The sequence below is a fragment of the Setaria viridis genome, chromosome 5 (assembly GCF_005286985.2).
Source record: "Setaria viridis chromosome 5, Setaria_viridis_v4.0, whole genome shotgun sequence".
Lineage (NCBI taxonomy): Eukaryota > Viridiplantae > Streptophyta > Magnoliopsida > Poales > Poaceae > Setaria > Setaria viridis.
In genome coordinates, this window is record NC_048267.2 from 15,739,978 (window position 1) to 15,757,701 (window position 17,724).

Genomic DNA, 17,724 nt, shown 5'->3' on the forward strand with positions numbered 1-17,724 from the left:
CTATCCGAAACAAGTGATTTATCGGGTATAACCCGACGGACTGCCGAATTGACTTGATTAAAGTGTGGTTCGCATACGAGGTGATGTTAAGAACACTTTAGCCGAGTTAATTTGGGTAGTTCCGCTACACCCGGGGCCACCCACCTCGCCATGCCCATCCGTCCACCTCCAACCGACTCACAACCTCTTGAGCCACCCAACCACTCGGCAAGATGCCGCCGCTCCGCCCCCCGCCACCGTGGCTCCTGCTCAACAATGTCTCATGCATGCACAACGCACAGACGGTGCTTCGGGACATCAACCTCAGCATCCACGATGGCACGACCCTCGTCCTCACCGGCGCCAACGGCTCCGGCAAGACTACTCTGCTCCGTATGCTGGCGGGCTTCTCGCGGCCCTCGATGGGGGAGATTCTCTGGAACAGCCACGACGTCACCTCCCCAGGCGTGTTCTAGCAGTACAAGCTGCAGCTCAACTGGATGTCGCTCAAGGACACCGTCAAGAAGAAGCTCACGATGCTAGAGAACGTGAAGTGGTTTGAGCTCCTGGAGAGGAAGGATGGTAGCAGGGTGGGCCCAGCCATTGAGCTTATTGGGCTCGGCAGGCTCATGAACTAGAAGTCCAGGATGCTCTCCAGGGTAGCGGATGCGGCTGCAGCTCGCTAGGCTGCTAGCCATTGACCGCCTGATCTGGCTGCTGGATGAGCCCTCCATCGCGCTGGATGCAGAGGGCACTAGGCTGCTCGAGTACATCATCGCGGAGCACCGAAAAGAGGGTGGGATCGTGTTCGTGTCCACGCACCTGCCCATCGAGATTGAGGATTCCATGCCCCATCAGCTTCCGCAGAGGTTCCCCTGAAGGCAGACTTTGGTTGATATAGTCCATTGATGTCAATGTGAGCACAGGAATTTAGCTGTATCTCTCTAATTCTTCTCTTGCTATCTGTCTGAATGCTGTTGGAGCAATTTTTGACTGGTGCTGCATTTGTGATTCTACATTCGGGGAAACATGGACAACACATTCACAATGTCGATATTTGTGGAGCCGTTCTTTGTGATCATGGTTTTGATGCATTGGTCCATATGTTCTACTTGCTTGTGGAATCTTCTTTTGTTTCCTATTCATGGTGCAGTACGTTTTACTAATGAGTTGCTTATCCCATCTGAAGCTTCAAGTGGTGCAAACCGGGAACCTTGACCAAATTTGCAGGCCTTTGTACAGGATCAGGTAACTGATATGTGGTTTAGGAACATATGTTTTCTCACACTTTTATGCATCGATTAAAATTGATTTCTGTCCTAACATCCACGTTCAGTCTGATCCTGTTTATAATTTTACAGCTTAGAAATCTTTGTGCAGCTATTCCTGTCACCACAATATGTTTCGTGCAAGTGGCTGGCTGCATTTCCAAAATGCGATGTCATGTTTAACAGATAAATAAACAATGTTTGATCTGCATTTAATAGTTATCCACTTGGTTTATCTCTTCTGGCAGCCTTAGTTTACATATCATTTGTGCTCATGATGGGAATCCTCTGCATAAATCAGCAAGTTTACTTCTCTAACAAGCTAATCCTTATTTTAATTGTACAAGCAGAATTCTGAGAAATAAGTCATTTCTTCAAGTTGAGGCATTTCTATTTTTTTTAGTGCTATGTGTAAGTCAGGATAGGCAGTACCTTTCAGATTTACCGAGAACTTACTGATTGGATATTAAACAAAGTATCAAAATCAGTCGTCCAACTGAACTTGCGTTGTAGTGAGAACCGCATTGCCAAGTGCATGACGGTGTCTTTGGTGCTTGTGTTGGACGAGTTAGAAAGAAAAATGCACCATCGGATATTCCGATAGCCCACCAAAGCAAGCATCGGACTAACCATCGGAGAAATTGGTACAACGGGAAAAATAGGGAAAAATCCTGAGTGCACCGGATGATCCGATGGGGGTCATTTTACAAGCGTCGGAGCAATTCACTAAGGAGGCAGAGGAAACCCTATAGCACCGGATGTTCTGATGCCCTATGTAGTTGACCGTCAGATGAAGCATATTTACTTTGAAATCAAACAGAAGGTTATGGCTAGAAATGCTTCAGCGGCACCATCGAAGAAATTGTCGGAGCAATGACGTTAGGGGAATTCAACGGCTATGTGACGTGAACAGTGGCACCGGATGATCTGATGGGGCATCAGATAAAGCGTCGAATAAATTTCTGAGGAATTTGGGCGCGGGGAGTCCAACAGCTAGTTGCACCGAATGTTCCGATGCAGGCTAAAAATAGACCATCGGAACATCCGATGGTATACTTTTTCACTAGCCGTTGGAGCAACGGCTCTTTGAGCCCTTGAGGTTATTTATACCCCCACTACTCGCCCATTTGGAGTTGCTGGAGTGTCTAGGGATCCATTGAAGACCAGACTCATCAAGAACATATCCATACCACCAAAAGTGCCTAAGTAATCCATGAAAGGCTTAGCACAAGCTTAGAAGATTGATTAGTGCTAGGATAGGTCTAGAGAGGAGTGAGTGCAAGGATAGACCATCGAGCTCATGGGGCTCAGCGGGCTCATGAACGAGAAGTTTATACTCTGTAGTCTGCAGTTCTGCACACTTAAGACCTACTCGTTCCACGATTAACCTTGTGATTGGCCGGCCTAGCCATTTTTTCAAGTTGTGCCATCTTGAGCAGCTATCGACCAAATGGTTCTTCACATTGCACTCGAAGTTAATCTGAGTTGCAGGTGTATCTGCTGCTGCTCGAGCTTGTAGAAACTGGCCGTGATTTGCATATGAGGTGAGTGTTACACTTTGCTCAGGCCCGTTTCAGATGGTTTTTTTTTTTGAAAAGGGGACCGGCAAAGACTGCCGGACTTGTATTAATTAATAGAGAAGGTAGTTTCAGATGGTTTTAGACTGTATTACATTTGTAAATACTAGAATTATTTTTCCCTGGAGGAACATTGATCGAGAGTTCACTATTTTGTCATTACTGTTGCCAGCAGGGATCTTGCAAAGAGCACAATCTTTGACAAGATCGATATCACTTTGCTCATGAAGCTGGTACGTTGGACAATGATTCTTGCATCCGTCAAGTTGTTGCGATAATTGCAAGACGAAGTTTAAGAATCCAGAGACAACATGCTCCCAGTAAAATGCAAATATATAGGGATGACAGTGTGCACTCGTTCAGGCCTTCAGTGCGTCCTCGAAACTCGCTCAGAGCATGCTCTGGAAGCAAGGCAAGTGTTCAGGTTCAGTGGTCTGATGCAATTTTGAGATAAAATTGAATGTTTTGAGGTTTCCTCACGTCCCAATTCCTGAGTAGACATCAGAAAACTACGACTTGCACTGTACTCGGAGAGTAGTGTGTTTTCCCATGACAATATAGCTTTGGGAAACTCTCGATTATTCATGCAGTTTCCTGCAACTAAATGCTGTCCTTTCCTTGGCTACAAATTAATTATATTCTGGGAATGGTTTTTGATATGCAGGGCTACCGTTCATCCTGCAGCGTGTTGTTGGCCTCGGCCGAAGTATAATTTCTGAAACATCATATAGAGTCAGAATGGCACCACGCAGCCTGCTGTTGAATGCTTCAGAGAATACAGGCTGGTGTGGTTGTTAAGTGATCATATTACATACAGTCAGAGAATACAGACTACGCTACTAGCTTAGCTAGTGAAATTGGATCAGAACACGAACCACGAAGCCTCTCCGGTAATCGCAGCTTCGCACACCATCGTCGCGTAGTGAAGAAAAACAACTTCTTCCTCCGATCTTCTCTGCAGGCAACAACAATGCCATCAAGCGCCGCATGCTGACGATTAATTTCCTGTACGTTCCTGCATCCGGCCGGCAACTTGTTCATTGTTGGCCTGCCGTTTCCTGTGTTGCATAGCTTAGCGAGGGCAGGCTAGCAACATGGGTTTTCGTTCGGGTAGAGTAGGCACCGGATGGAGGCAGCATCGATTCGGTTCACAGGCCAACTTCATTCGTCGATCAAATTCTGATAGTACGTTTCTCTCGTCATTGGTTTTCGTCCTTGGCAGCAGCATTTTCATCAGTTGTGCTCAAGGCGTTGGCTTCCGGCGATGCAAAAGCTGCCAAAGCTGTTGCCAGAAACTTGATTGGTTGCCCGCATGTACGCTGCTCGTGCTGCTCCTACGTACTCTCCTGGTGGTGTCAGACGCAATTACGCAACCGTGCAAAGCACATGGAGACGTCTCCTCGCTACCACACACCGATCAAAACCGATACATCATGCGCAAGCTCACTTTTTGGAATTCTTGGCCCATGAAAATCATATCGATTTCCCGAAACAGCCGATCCCAGTCGTAGCCCCGTGGCCATCCAGCAGCCAGTCAGGTAGATCCCTGATCCCTCCTCTACCCGGTGGTCGGTGGAGTCACCCGGATAACTGCAGCAGATCTGACTCGTGTTCCTCCTCCATTTTTCATACCGATCACCTGTGCCCTCTCCCTCTCCGCGGTGCTGTCCTTCCTCCGTCAGGCCCTTCGCTGGCGATGAGCACCCAACAGGTACGCGTGCCTCCTCCTCCGTCCGAGCTCAGCCACTCTCTCTCTTCCTCTCCCCCAATTCGTTAAAAAACGGTAGGGTGGAGGGCGGCTCGTGGGATGCGCGGCTGGCGGCCGGGGGCGACGGTGTCAAGGGCAGTTCTGAACCCGGACTGTGCTGCCGTCGCCTCCAAATCCTGCATGTATAGGTGTTAGTGAAACCGCTCTGTCCTGGCGACCACCGCGCATTAAGGGTGGTTGCGCTCTTCTAGATCCGGGCTGCCTCTGCCAATTTCCCCTTGGTACCCTTCTAGATTCGGCTCGTCAGCTTCGCACTCAAAGTAGGACCGATAGTTGTATGTCCTCGACAATATTTTAATAACATAATTGAGAAAAATGGTGTGCGAAGAATGATTCATGGAGCGCGTCCATCTGTTTGTTTGAATAGGCATCTAAATCTGAAATTATTATGGTCCTCAGCGTAATGTACTCTGCGTAATGTGATACTCCTGATCCACTCGTTGTTTGCTGTTGATGTTATGTGCAAAGCATTGCTGAGATCACATCACAGATTCACAGGAGCAAGCTAGTTGCCCTTTCCTCCTCGCGGCCGCATCCGCCGCGTCCCTCCTCTCGGCCCCGGCCTCCGCCGCGGACGCCCACGCCCCCGCCTCCGATTCCGCCGCCTACGCCTCCGCGCGGGACGCAGCGGCGCGGTGCGCGGCGACGATCGTGTCCATCTCGCCGTGCCTGCCGCACGTGGCGGCGGTAGCGCCGCCGCTGGCCACGTCCCCGCCGGCGCCCACCGACGCCTGCTGCGTCGCCTTCCTCCGCGCCGTCTACCCGTCGGGAGGGAGCGGAGGGGAGGGCTGCCTCTGCCACCTGCTCCGCAACCCGCTCCTCCTCGGCTTCCCCGTCGACGCCGCCCGACTCGGCGCGCTCCTCCCCGCCTGCGCCGCGGGAAACTCCTTCGCCGCCGCCACCGTCGAGGCCGCCACCCTCTTCGCCGACGCCTGCCGAGGTGAGCGAGCCACGAGTTCACAAAACACCCCGTGCCCTCCTCCCCTCCCCTCCCCTCTCGTGCCATGGTTGAGGAACCCTCGGCATTGTCGCCTCAGGCGTGCTCGGCGCAATGGTTAATTTGCTGACGCTCTCGTGTTCTGGGGTGTGCTTGCTGTGCAGCAAGCCAGCAACAGCACAAGTAGGACTAGTTCATTAACACTTGCTTGCGTGTGTCGTAGACGCCATGGTCGTTCGATTCCCTGATGGCTAGTCGATTAGTCGTCGTCTCAATCAGCCCTCCATGTTTGATTTTAGAGACTCTGTTTTCTCCCCTAGTGAATTGCTGCAACAATTACATTTCTGATCTTTGTACTGATTACAGTGGTACTTGCTACTTAGCATGTTCTATTTTGGCCTCGAGACATATCCTGATGGTTAGTAGGGTTCTTGGAATTAGGTGTATGTGACAGAGGTTCACCTTTAATGTTAGATATTCATTGCTTGGCAGTTGGCTCCCATGCTAATTAGCTGTTTAGGCTCTTAGGTACTCCTCAAGGGTCTAGACAACATCGTTGATCTCTCAGTTAAGCTTGTTCAAACATGGAGGCACAAAGTGTATGATATGGTTTACTTGCTTCTCAAATTGATATTGCTTTTACCAGTGGCAACAGCGAGTGTTGAAAGGGTATTTTCTGCATTGGTTATAGTGAAAACAAAGTCAAGGAATAAGCTAGGTGATAGTGTTTTGGACGATTGTCTAGTCACATTCATTGAGTGGGATATTTTCTTCCAAGTGAATGAAGATGATATAATCAAGACATTCATATCACTCAAAAAGCGGCGGGTAAACAAAGCAGACAAGTAATATTTTAAGTTTCTTTTATGCTATATTTCGAACTATTTCTATTTCATTTGAACTATTTATATTGTGATTTGTTTTTGTTTCTAGCTTAAATCTTTGAATTTAAGACTTATCATGTTATTTAGTGCATGTGGTTTACCGAATTAGAATATGGTTTTACCAAATTGTAAATGGTTTTATCGAATTGCATAAGATTTTGTTTTTCGGCATACCTTGTGGTGAAATCCTAGGTTTTCGTCCTCTGGCAGCAGCATTTTCATCAGTTGTGCTCAAGGCGCTGGCTTCCGGCGATGCAAAAGCAGCCAAAGCTGTTGCTAGAAACTTGCTTGGTTGCCCGCAAATATGCTGCTTGTGCCGCTGCTACGTACTCTCCTGGTGTCAGACGCAATTACTCAACCGCGCAAGGCACATGGAGACGTCTCCTCGCTGCCACACACCAATCAAAACCGATGGACAAGTCAACGGCTGCATGCGCAAGCTCACTTTTTGAAATTCTTGGCACATGGAAATCATATCTACTTCCCGAAACAGGCGATCCCAGCCGTAGCCCCGTGGCCCTCTAGGTAGGTAGTCAGGCAGATCCCTTATCCCCCCTCTTACCCGGTGGTCGGTGGAGTCACCCGGCCAACTCCAGTGGATCTGACCCGCGTTCCCCCTCCATTTTTCATACCGATCACCCGTGCCCTCTCCCTCTCCATGGTGCCGTCCTTCCTCCGTCGGGCCCTTCGCCGGCGACGAGCACCCAACAGGTACTCGCGCCTCCTCCTCCATCCGAGCTCAGCCGCTCTCTCTCTTCCTCTCCCCCGATTCGTTAGCGAATGGCGGGGTGGAGGGCGGCTTGTGGGATGCGTGGCCGGCGGCCGGGGCGGGTAGTGTCAGGGGCAGTCCTGAACCCGGACTGTGCATGCCATCGCCCCCAAATCCTGCATGTGCAGGCGTTAGTGAAGCCGCTCTATCCTGGCGACCACCGTGCATCAAGGGTGGTTGCGCTGTTCTAGATCCGGGTTGCCTCTGCCAATTTCCCCTTGGTACTCTTCTAGATCCGGCTCGTCAGCTTCGCACCAACGGTAGGGCCGATAGCTGTATGTCCTTGGCAATGTTTTAATAACGCAATTGAGCGAAAATGGTGTGCGAAGAATGGGTCATGGAGCGCATCCATCTGCTTGTTTGGATAGGCATCTAAAACTGAAATTATTATGGTCCTCAACATAATGTACTCTGCGTCATGTGATACGCCTGATCCACTCCTTGTTTGCTGTTGATGTCATGTGCAAAACATTGCTGAGATCACATCACAGGAGCAAGCTAGTTGCCCTTTCCTTGCTCTTGAGAGCCTCTGTCAACTTGTTGGAATGAATACCTGCAACTACCCCTTCTTTTTTTCTCAGATCTGATAATCTTTGTGGCTACTCTGATCACTGAGTGATTGTTTTCCTGTGGCAGGTGCATAGTTTGTGGGCTTGGTCTTGATAATTCCGGTGATCAACAAAGCCATTGAAGATGGTACGCTAATTGGTTTCTTAGTGCTAATAAACTGATTTACTAATGTCAATGAACATTCTGGCATTTAACCCTTTGCTGCTATTTTGTTATTGTATCTTCTTTCTGGAAGGGCTGGTTGTTTTTTTTAAAATTTTTTTTGTGTACCTCCAGGTGGTTCTTGCAGCTTCCATCGTTTCAAAGTCAGGAAAAGGTATGGTGCTTCAGTTAACCAGATTCTTCGCTATTGTTGATTCCCATATAATTTTATTTTGTACCTCCTTGTTTATCTGTTATGTACTTCTGTTAATTCTAGTCACCATGTGCTACATGGTTGCATCCTATCACATAATCATATTGCTAACTAGTTGGTTCTTTACTTATATAAGTCTATGGGTTCACATGATGTGAAACCACTATGTCAGTTTATCTAGCTTTCCCCCACGGTTGCTACTTTTTTCTTTAAAAGAAGTGAAGGGACTAAGCTGAAGGCTGTTTTTTTTTCTGTTTTCATTCGCAGCACTTGTTTCAAGACAGTTTGTTGACATGTCTCGCATAAGAATTGAAGGATTACTCGCTGCGTTCCCGAAACTGGTTGGGACTGGGAAGCAGCACACATATGTTGAAACTGAAAATGTGCGTTATGTTTATCAACCTATTGAAGGTTTATATCTTCTACTTATCACAAACAAGCAGAGCAATATTCTTGAAGATCTGGACACTTTGAGGCTGCTCTCCAAGCTCGTATCCTATTTAATATGAATGAAAATAGAAACTTGGTTTTTTTTGGGGGTGGGTGGGAGTGTTAACTTCAAGAACATAGGCTCAAGATGACCATACTGGCCTATCTGGATTTTACAGATTTTACATATTACTGAGGGGGGAAACTTAAAATGCAACATGCACTATAGTTACTTGAAAGTATCTATGCAAAATCTTAACCAATATGAATCTCATTTCTGAGAGCTGTGTATATATTAACTTCATGCTACTATTCAGTGGTATGTTCTTTCACAGTAATATTCTTATACTACCATCTCCTTAACTCTTGGAAAGGTGCCTGAATACTCCCCTTCCTTGGATGAGGAAGGTGTCTGTAAAACAGCTTTTGAGCTTATTTTTGCTTTCGACGAAGCCATCTCTCTCGGAAATAAGGAAAATGTAACAGTGCAACAAGTCAAACAATATTGTGAGATGGAGAGCCATGAAGAAAAGGCACACAAGCTGATGATGCAAGCCAAAATCAATGAAACGAAGGATGTCATGAAGAAGAAGGCTAATGAGCTTGACAAAATGAGGGTCTGCACTACTCTTTTCACCAGATTTAAAATATGTTGTAATTCATTTAAGTCGTTATGGGTCATGTGGGTATTTTCTGTCAATCAGCCTTATTGAACTCTTTCATTTTGCATCAATTTGTGTAATGTCGCTAGTTAAGTTAAAGCATCCATTTAGAGCATATTTTGGTAACTCCAGTTTCTCATGAATTAACTTGTTGGGATGGCATTTGTGAGATATAAGCATACATAAAGATGTACTACTGAATCCTTTCTGGAAAAAAAAACATAGGATAGGATTTATGGATTGAAAATTTCTTGAAAGGAGAGTGGAACCCAAATTATTTAGAGGAAAATTTAGTTAGGTTCCATTACTGAGATGTTAAATTGTATTATCATGTCAGGCTATTTTGAGTATGCGTCTTAGTAGTTAGATTGTACTGCAATGATATTTTTGGGTATTATTTTTTAATGTCTAAGGGGTTATATTTTGTGGGTGGTGTTAATTGCAGATGGAAAGAGGTAAACTTGACAAAGGCGGATACTCATCAATATCTGGTCCACGTGTGATTGAAAAAGCTTTCAATGATATGAGCATCAGTGGTTCTCGATTTGGTAGCGGTTCTGGATTAGGTGGACTGAGCGCTGACATGGACTCATTTGCTAGCAAGCCCAAAGGTAAATCCTTTCTTTCTCTTGGATTTCTCGATCAAATTTTATTTTAGAAAAGACAAACTTATTGCATCAATTTATGTCGACGACTTAAACATTTTCTTCCTTTTTGCATGCGCATCTAGTTCTGTTTCGGTCTCCACACAGCCAGGAAATATATGACATATATTACACCCTTTTTCCTTTTTATTATGACCCCCTGTATTTACATTCTTTCCACAAGTTCTCATCATATCTATGGAGTATAGATACTCCTAGCTTGTTAGGCTTATCAATCCCTGAAACTTTGCAGTTCATACTATATTTTACAAAACAAGTTGAAGATGAGTTAATAGCAATATTGTTTCGAATAATAAATGAAGAAGCTTACCTATCACTTTACTTTGTCTCACTTTCATGATGCATTTATAATATTTTTGAGTTAATACTATATACTTTAAACATATAGTGTGTTGGGATCATCCTGTAGTTAAGTTCTATTCAGATCTTTCTGACTCGGTATTAGGGAAACAGGACTACATTACCTGATTTCTGGTCAAAATGCTAGAGACAATACAGGGCTAGCATATGACCTATATTTGATTCTAACTGCAAGCGTTGTTTCGACAGGTCATCCATCTACAGCTGCTACTGCACCCGGTAAAGGTCTTGGTATGAAATTGGGCAAGACACAGAAGACAAATCAATTCCTCGAATCATTGAAAGCTGAAGGAGAAGTCATTTTGGAGGATGTACAACCAAGTGCAGTTCCTTCAAGATTGTCTGCTCTTCCACCAAGTGATCCTGTCACAGTGACTATAGAGGAGAAGCTCAATGTTGTTGTTAAAAGAGATGGAGGTATCAATAACTTTGATGTTCAAGGAACCCTTGCTCTTCAGGTTCTCAATGATGCTGATGGATTCATCCAATTGCAGGTAATCTTTTTTTTTAAAAAAAATACTTGTGTGTATATGGATGGAAAGCTGTAACCTATGTATCACCGATACGGAATACGCCGATACCGATACCGGTACGGAGATATGTTGATTTCCAAAAAACACAGATACGCCGATACGTCAAAAACATATATATAATACATATTTAAATATGATAAGAAAAATAAAGAAAGAGAAAAAACAGAGAAAAGATGAGATGCGCTTCTATGTACTAGCTGCCGGCCCACTCAGCCCACCTAAGAACATTACTTACCCTAATCATCTCTCCCCACGCACTCAAGCTGCCGCCGCCATCATTACTCTTTTCTTCTTCCTCGCCTCGCCGTGTCTCTTCCTCCCAAGTCCCAACGCAGCTCCACCATCTCCAGTTAGTGTTTCACACTGCCGAATAGCAAAATGGATAGCCCTTGACTCCTCTCCGGTACTCTCAGATCCTGTGCTCTTCTCATATCACATCCATCTCTCTAGGCCCTCTCCAGTTCTGCATCTCTCTACTGCTACCCAGGGACAGGAAGAAGTATCGGAGGGAAGTATCAGAGACGTATCGCTAATTAAATTATTTGTTTTTCCATCGTAATTTCTCGATACACGTATCAGGCCGTATCGCGATGTATCGCCGTATCCCGCCGTATCCGATACCGGTACAGCGACCTGTTGGACGTATCGGTGATACGTAAGCTGTAACTATGAAACAGTATATAGCTATATTTGCCTTGTCATGTGAACCTATATTGACATTGTATTATATTCATTGTTCTGGTCGCCTTTCATTTATCCTTCTTGTGCTGTTTTTTTTTCTCTTATTGCCAATAAGCAGCTTTATTGCACACAGCAGCGTATAATCATATGAATCAGCTTATCAGTTGATTTTTCTAACATATGGTGTGTTGTAGATTGAAAGCCAAGATATTCCTGGACTTAGCTTCAAAACACACCCCAATATCAACAAGGAGTTGTTTAACAGTCAACAAATTTTGGGAGCAAAAGATCCAAACAGGCCCTTCCCGAGTGGTCAAAATGAAACTCCTCTGGTGAAATGGAGAATTCAGGGGATGAACGAATCATCTTTACCTCTCTCAGGTGCAACATAACTTTGTTTATATCTGTCTAAGAATTTGGAAATTTGGACTTGCATTAACATGCTTTTGCTCGATGTAGTCAATTGCTGGCCGTCCGTGTCTGGAAATGAAACCTATGTCAACATTGAATATGAAGCTTCTGAGATGTTTGATCTTCACAATGTTGTCATATCTATACCACTGCCAGCACTTCGGGAGGCTCCAAATGTTAAACAGATAGATGGAGAGTGGAAGTAATGTTTCCTTTTCCTCTTCAGTTTATTTATATGTTATTTACTAAAGTATGTCGCATAAATTTTTGTGACAGTGCATTACCATATATGCACTTGGTTTTGGTCTTTATGTGAGGCCTTTTATTATTAATCTTTAACAGACCAAATGTGATAACCTCTAGTGTTTTGCTGTTATAACTGGTATATCAAGCTGTTACAGTGGACTCGTCTATATGCAGCTCAGCTTTTGTATCCTAGATGGTAGTGCTTTCTATAGGTCTGAAAAAAACTGTGGTGTTTACTGCTTTATTCCGTTTCCTTGTGGCATTTCGTGATGCACCTTTCTTTGATTTTATTGAACTGAGCTTGTGTTTGTTGTCTCAGCTTTTTTTTATTGTTTCACTTTTCCTTGTGCAAACAGGTTTGACTCAAGAAATTCTGTGTTGGAATGGTCTATTCTCCTTATTGATCAGTCCAACCGCAGGTTATTTGAATATTTAAGATCATGATCACCATTCTATTTTGTAGATTTAGTTCTTGTGTCTTAACTATTGCTTTATGTGCCCTTTGCAGTGGTTCCATGGAATTTGTCGTCCCCCCAGCTGATCCATCATCATTCTTCCCCATCTCTGTTGGGTTTTCTGCATCCGGTACTTTCAGTGATTTGAAGGTTGGTTCCCGCATGCTGCTCGAATGAGCCCTCCTATGTTTGGTGTCTCCCTATTCATCCTTGTCAATTGTGTTTATCTGAAACTTTTCAGGTTACTGGAATCCATCCTCTGAAGGAAGGCAACGCTCCGAAGTTTTCACAGCGGGCTTGTTTGCTCACTGCTAACTATCAAGTAGTTTAATGCTCTTATCATGGTCGAGTGTTGTTTCACTTAAATACTCCAACGGCACCGGGTAGTAACACAACGTATTTTTGCCATGAACTTCTTCGAGCCATGGCAGGGAGCATTGTTTCGCATTTGGAGAATATTATCCTTTTGCCCTTTCATTTTTAGCGTGTTGCGCGGATTGATGTTCATTCAGATGTATTGTTGCCAGAGAAAATAAGCACCTGAGTTCTTGCATTTCTCTTGGTACTGGCCCTGGCAGGGAGTTGCGCAGCAACCAGTGGGCGAATGCAAGGCCGCTGGAAAAGCAGGCGAGATCTCTGGTTCCGTTCTGTACTGATGCGAACTTGCTACGCAACAGATTAGTGAAATGGATCGGAGTATCGGAGCCACTGCACTCCAGTACTCCAATGGCACGTCATCGCGTGCCCAAGGAACACGAGAATTGGTTCGCTTGATGAAGCGGGCAGAAACAGAGAATACGAAGTCAACGAATTGAATTTTACGCTCGACCGACACCGTCATTAAATAGGAAATCCATCTACAGCTAGCAAAGTGTAGTAAAGGCCCATAAGCTGATGAGCCCATGGCCCATTCAAGCATAAACACCCTGGGTCAGTGCTGGCCCATCTTGGCCTCTCGTTTCTCGCCAGGAGGCGGCACGCCGAATTTTTTTATTTTTTTATTTTTTCTTTAACGATTTTGCGGAAATAAATAGCTGGCGGTAACAAAAGCAACAAGGCAACGGCTCGACAGATTATTTAATCGTGCGTCCTTCCAGTACGTTCTACAAGGACGATAAGATGGCCACTGAAGCCGGTTGGCACCGTGCACTAACCCGTCTTTTTTGTTTTTTAACTTTTTTTCGAAAAATTCTCATAAATACATCCCAACGGAACCAATTCCAAAAATGAACCCTTAGCTTGACGCTATCCACGCTGGTGCCAAGCTTACACGTTTCGGCGCCAGCCATCCTGGTACCAAGGTCCATACGCAGCTGCTGACGTGGATGCCGACGTGGCGGGGGCTCGCCAAGCTTGATGCCGTAGGCCTTGGCGCCGAGCAATTTACCCCATACCTCCTAACGTTTCGAACAAAACAAGTATAATTATTCCGAAAAGTGTGCAACAAACTACGTTCTAGTCCAATTAGTTAGGATATGAGCTTCTTATCCTAAAGATTTTTTGTTCGTTCGTTTGCATCGAGAACGTTTCCTCATCAGACGCTTCTATGTCAGCTGTTTATCTGCACTGTGCTTTGTCCCATTCAACGTCCCCACACTGTATTTGTGAGTGGCTGATGAATCGTTCATCGAGCAATGTTGAGCCTGACTGTTTCTGGAACAAAAGAACAGTGCTGTGTGCGTTTTGCTTCATCAACTTATCTGCATCTGTCCTGCAATGAATCTGTCTGCTGTGGTGGGACGGGATGTGAGACGTGAGAGGCGCGACGTTGTGCAAAGAATAGTTGGACTGTAATACTCCCTCCATTCGTTTTTGATCCGAAAAATTCTCCTTTGATGCAAACGAACAAAAAAAATAAAATACCCTCACCGTTCGTTTTTGATCCGAAAAATTCTCTTTTGATGCAAACGAACGGAAAAAAAAATGTAGTAAGAAGATTCAACATAGAGGTTTGAACTCAGGCCTTTGGAATAAGAAGCCCACATCCTAACTAATTGGACTAGAGCGTAGTTCGTTGCACACTCCTCGGAATAAGTATACTTGTTTCTCTCAAAACGCCAGGAGGTATGGGGTAAATTGCTTGGCGCCAAGGTCTACGGCACCATGATGGCGCCAAGCCCCCGCCACGTTGGCATCCGCGTCAGCAGCTGCGCATGTACCTTGGCGCCAGGATGGCTGGCGCCGAGACGTGTAAGCTTGGCGCCAGCGTGGATGGCGCCAAGCTAAGGGTTCATTTTTGGAATTGGTTCCTCACGCTGGCGCCAAGCTAAGGGTCCATTTTTGGAATTGGTTCCGTCAGGGGTGTATTTGTGAGAATCTTTAGCAAAAAGGGTTAAAAAACAAAAAAGTCGGCAGTAACTCTCATCTACCCTACTAGCTATCACTACGACCTCAGATGCCTCATGCTATTGGTGGCTTGGTGCCTGTCCTCCAGCCTTTACTGCACGCGCGCATCTAACTCATTGACTCTACTCTTCCGCCAGTCAGTCACCACCATTTCTTTCGAACGGAACGGTGCCTGCTTGGCTGCTTTGCTTGTCGTCCCTCCACTCTACTTAGCTCGTCGGCCGGCCACCTCTTCTCCACTGGATCCGGTGCTCAACGACGGTTGCGTCGGTGCCCTCTACCCAGGCCGCTCCCAGGCATGGTGCTTGGCGTTGGAGTGACTGACATGGGATCTTTCAGGTAGGCGCTGGAGGTACCGGCATCTGTGTTGGGCATAATCAGCTTCTCCTAGTTTCCCTTGGGTGAGTACCATGCTCTTGAGTCTTGTCACAGCGGCATCCCTTTTGTTTTGCTCCTCTGGCAGTGGCAATAGAAATGTCAGTATCAGTAGCAACATGTCCTGATGGTTTTCTGTTTCTGCATCCAGCAAACTCAAAGGTCAACAGCACTGAGCTCGGCTCCAACATTGGTGCACTCAAAATGGAGTTGATGTACGTGCAAGAGATGCTCGACAACACGGAGGGGAGGGACATCCACAGCCCTGCACTCAAAGAGCTTCTAGGGATATTTACGCCTCCACTACTCGCCCATTTGGAGTTGCTGGAGTGTCTAGGGATGCATTGAAGATCAAGACTCATCAAGAACACATCCATGCCACCAAAAGTGTTTAAGTGATCTATCAAAGGCTTAGCACAAGCTTAGAAGAGTGATTAGTGCTAGGATAGGTTTAGAGAGGAGTGAGTGCAAGGTGTGACAACACTGTGATCAGGTTCTAGAGTGAACCACCGCTGTACAAGAGGTGTGCCGGTACCTTGGAGCCTTGGTAGTTCGTAGGCAAGTCTTCAACCCTCCAGCTTGGTGTGGAGTAGTGTCGACGACCTTGTGTGAGGGACATGAAGACCCCCTTTCCTTCATGGAGAAGCTCCTTAATGAAGACAGCATCAAGGTGACCGAGTTACTTGGCGTGAGCATTTGTGGCAAGTCAAGGAGCACCTTGGGAGAGACTTGGTGACCCGGAAGTAATATTCTTGTGTGAGTGCTTCAACAACGTGGACTAGTGATGGCTTAGTGCCTACCGATACCACGGGATAAATCCTTATGTCAAGAGTTTGATTCCTCTCAAATCATCAAATTGCAAAAATTGTTAATGTTCAAGATTTGGGAGAAGGTGACCCAATTACCATCCCCGCTCTAGGCCCAACTGAGCCCACCCACAACCAACCAACTCAGGCACTCCGCAGTCCGCATGGCCCAACACACGCCTCACTCTTCTCAGCAGCCCTCCTACATGGCGTCTCCGCGCGCCGCCCGCCGGTGCACTCCCCCAACCATCGCCACCGCCTCCACCCTGGGGCCACCCACATCACCGCGCCCGTCCGTCCACCTCCAACTGACTCATCAGCTCCTGAGCCACCCGACCACTCAGCCAGATGTCGCCGCTCCGCCGCCACGGCTCCTGCTAAACAACGTCTCGTGCATGCAGAACACGTAGACGGTGCTCCGGGACATCAATCTCGGTGTCCACGATGGCACGGCCCTCGTTCTCACCGGCGCCAATGGCTCCAGCAAGACCATCCTGCTCCGCATGCTGGCGGGATTCTCACAGCACACGATGGGGGAGATCCTCTGGAACGGCCACGACGTCACCTCCCCAGGCATGTTCCAGCAGTACAAGCTGCATCTCAACTGGATGTCACTCAAGGATGCTAAGTGTGCTAAACATCACCTCAAACGCAAATAGACACTTTAATCGAATCAAAATGGTAGTCTGTCGGGTTCCCGGTACAACCACGTATTTCTGATTGAAACAAGCATACAACACTCGTACAAAGATGAGCCCAAAGATTACAACAGCCCAGATGTAAATATTACAGAGGTCCCAAATTAATTTATTACAAACCAAGTTTCAAATGCATAAAGTAGTTCAGAGTTCAAAAGCAGCGAAAATAAATGATAGATCTAGCGTCGATACAGGATACCATGGTGAAGCTATCCATGATATCACTCACCACGGTCCTCACCCACCGAGGACAGGTCCTACTCAACTGGTCATCCCGGAAAGAGCTGGTACGACCAAGTCACACTAGCAATCATGTTATCAACATCAACAATATATGAAAACATAGCAACAAGCAAGGGTGAGTATACTAATACTCTGTAAGACTTACCCGTCAGGTGGTATCTAATCCATCAACTCCTAGACATGCAAGGCTTTTTGGCTGAGGGGTTTGTTTTTGCCAAAAGCTTCTAAAGTGGATCTGTCGGTGCAAAATCTGGCCGACAAGTAAATATTTGTAGTTTTACCGTGCGTTAGATCGGAGATGGCCTAGCACACAATGACACAGGATGTATATTGGTTTGGGCAACACACCCTACGTCCAGTCGGGGTCAGTCAGTCGACTTTATTCATGAGTCCATGTGCTCAAAGTTTATAGTGGGGGTACGAATGAGAGGAGGATGAGAGGGGGTGCCTGAGTCTTGGCCTTGTTCTCATCTCAGTGGAAGAGAGTGGTATGAGTTCAGACATGCGCTAAGTGTGTGAGAGTGTGAGAGCGTAAGAGTGTAAGAACATCCAAGTGCGTATATCAACATCCCCGTCCCCCCGTAGAGGTAGGGGATTCGTCCCCTTTTAGAGTACAAGGGAACGACCTTACAAGTCAGAATGGATAAGAGAGTGAGTGTACAGATGTTGCCTAGTCTTGTCGAAGCCCACGTCGTCTGGTGTGGTAT

General features: G+C 46.1%; 1 protein-coding gene, 1 long non-coding RNA gene and 1 pseudogene across 3 annotated transcripts; all 3 read left to right on the forward strand.

The window, feature by feature from the left end:
* The first annotated feature begins 212 nt into the window (after positions 1-212).
* On the forward strand, positions 213-888 carry LOC117856270 (ABC transporter I family member 1-like; annotated as a pseudogene).
* Positions 889-2,582: 1,694 nt separating this feature from the next.
* On the forward strand, positions 2,583-3,409 carry LOC117859158 (uncharacterized). Its single transcript, XR_004641119.2, has 2 exons — positions 2,583-2,791; positions 3,000-3,409. It is a non-coding gene; the product is annotated as an uncharacterized lncRNA (long non-coding RNA).
* A 1,108-nt stretch (positions 3,410-4,517) lies between these two features.
* On the forward strand, positions 4,518-13,102 carry LOC117858218 (coatomer subunit delta-2). Of its 2 annotated transcripts, none has more exons than XM_072294214.1 (12): positions 4,518-4,535; positions 7,819-7,878; positions 8,029-8,068; positions 8,375-8,598; positions 8,911-9,153; positions 9,644-9,809; positions 10,413-10,717; positions 11,632-11,818; positions 11,897-12,050; positions 12,451-12,513; positions 12,603-12,699; positions 12,791-13,102. In XM_072294214.1, exons 2-12 carry the CDS (start codon positions 7,876-7,878, stop codon positions 12,878-12,880), a joined length of 1,572 nt encoding a protein of 523 aa, XP_072150315.1. In that variant the 5' UTR covers positions 4,518-4,535; positions 7,819-7,875; the 3' UTR covers positions 12,881-13,102. The 2 variants fall into 2 exon arrangements, with proteins under 2 accessions (XP_072150315.1, XP_034597135.1); XM_034741244.2 differs by lacking the exon at positions 4,518-4,535 and adding an exon at positions 5,453-5,532.
* Positions 13,103-17,724: the final 4,622 nt, after the last annotated feature.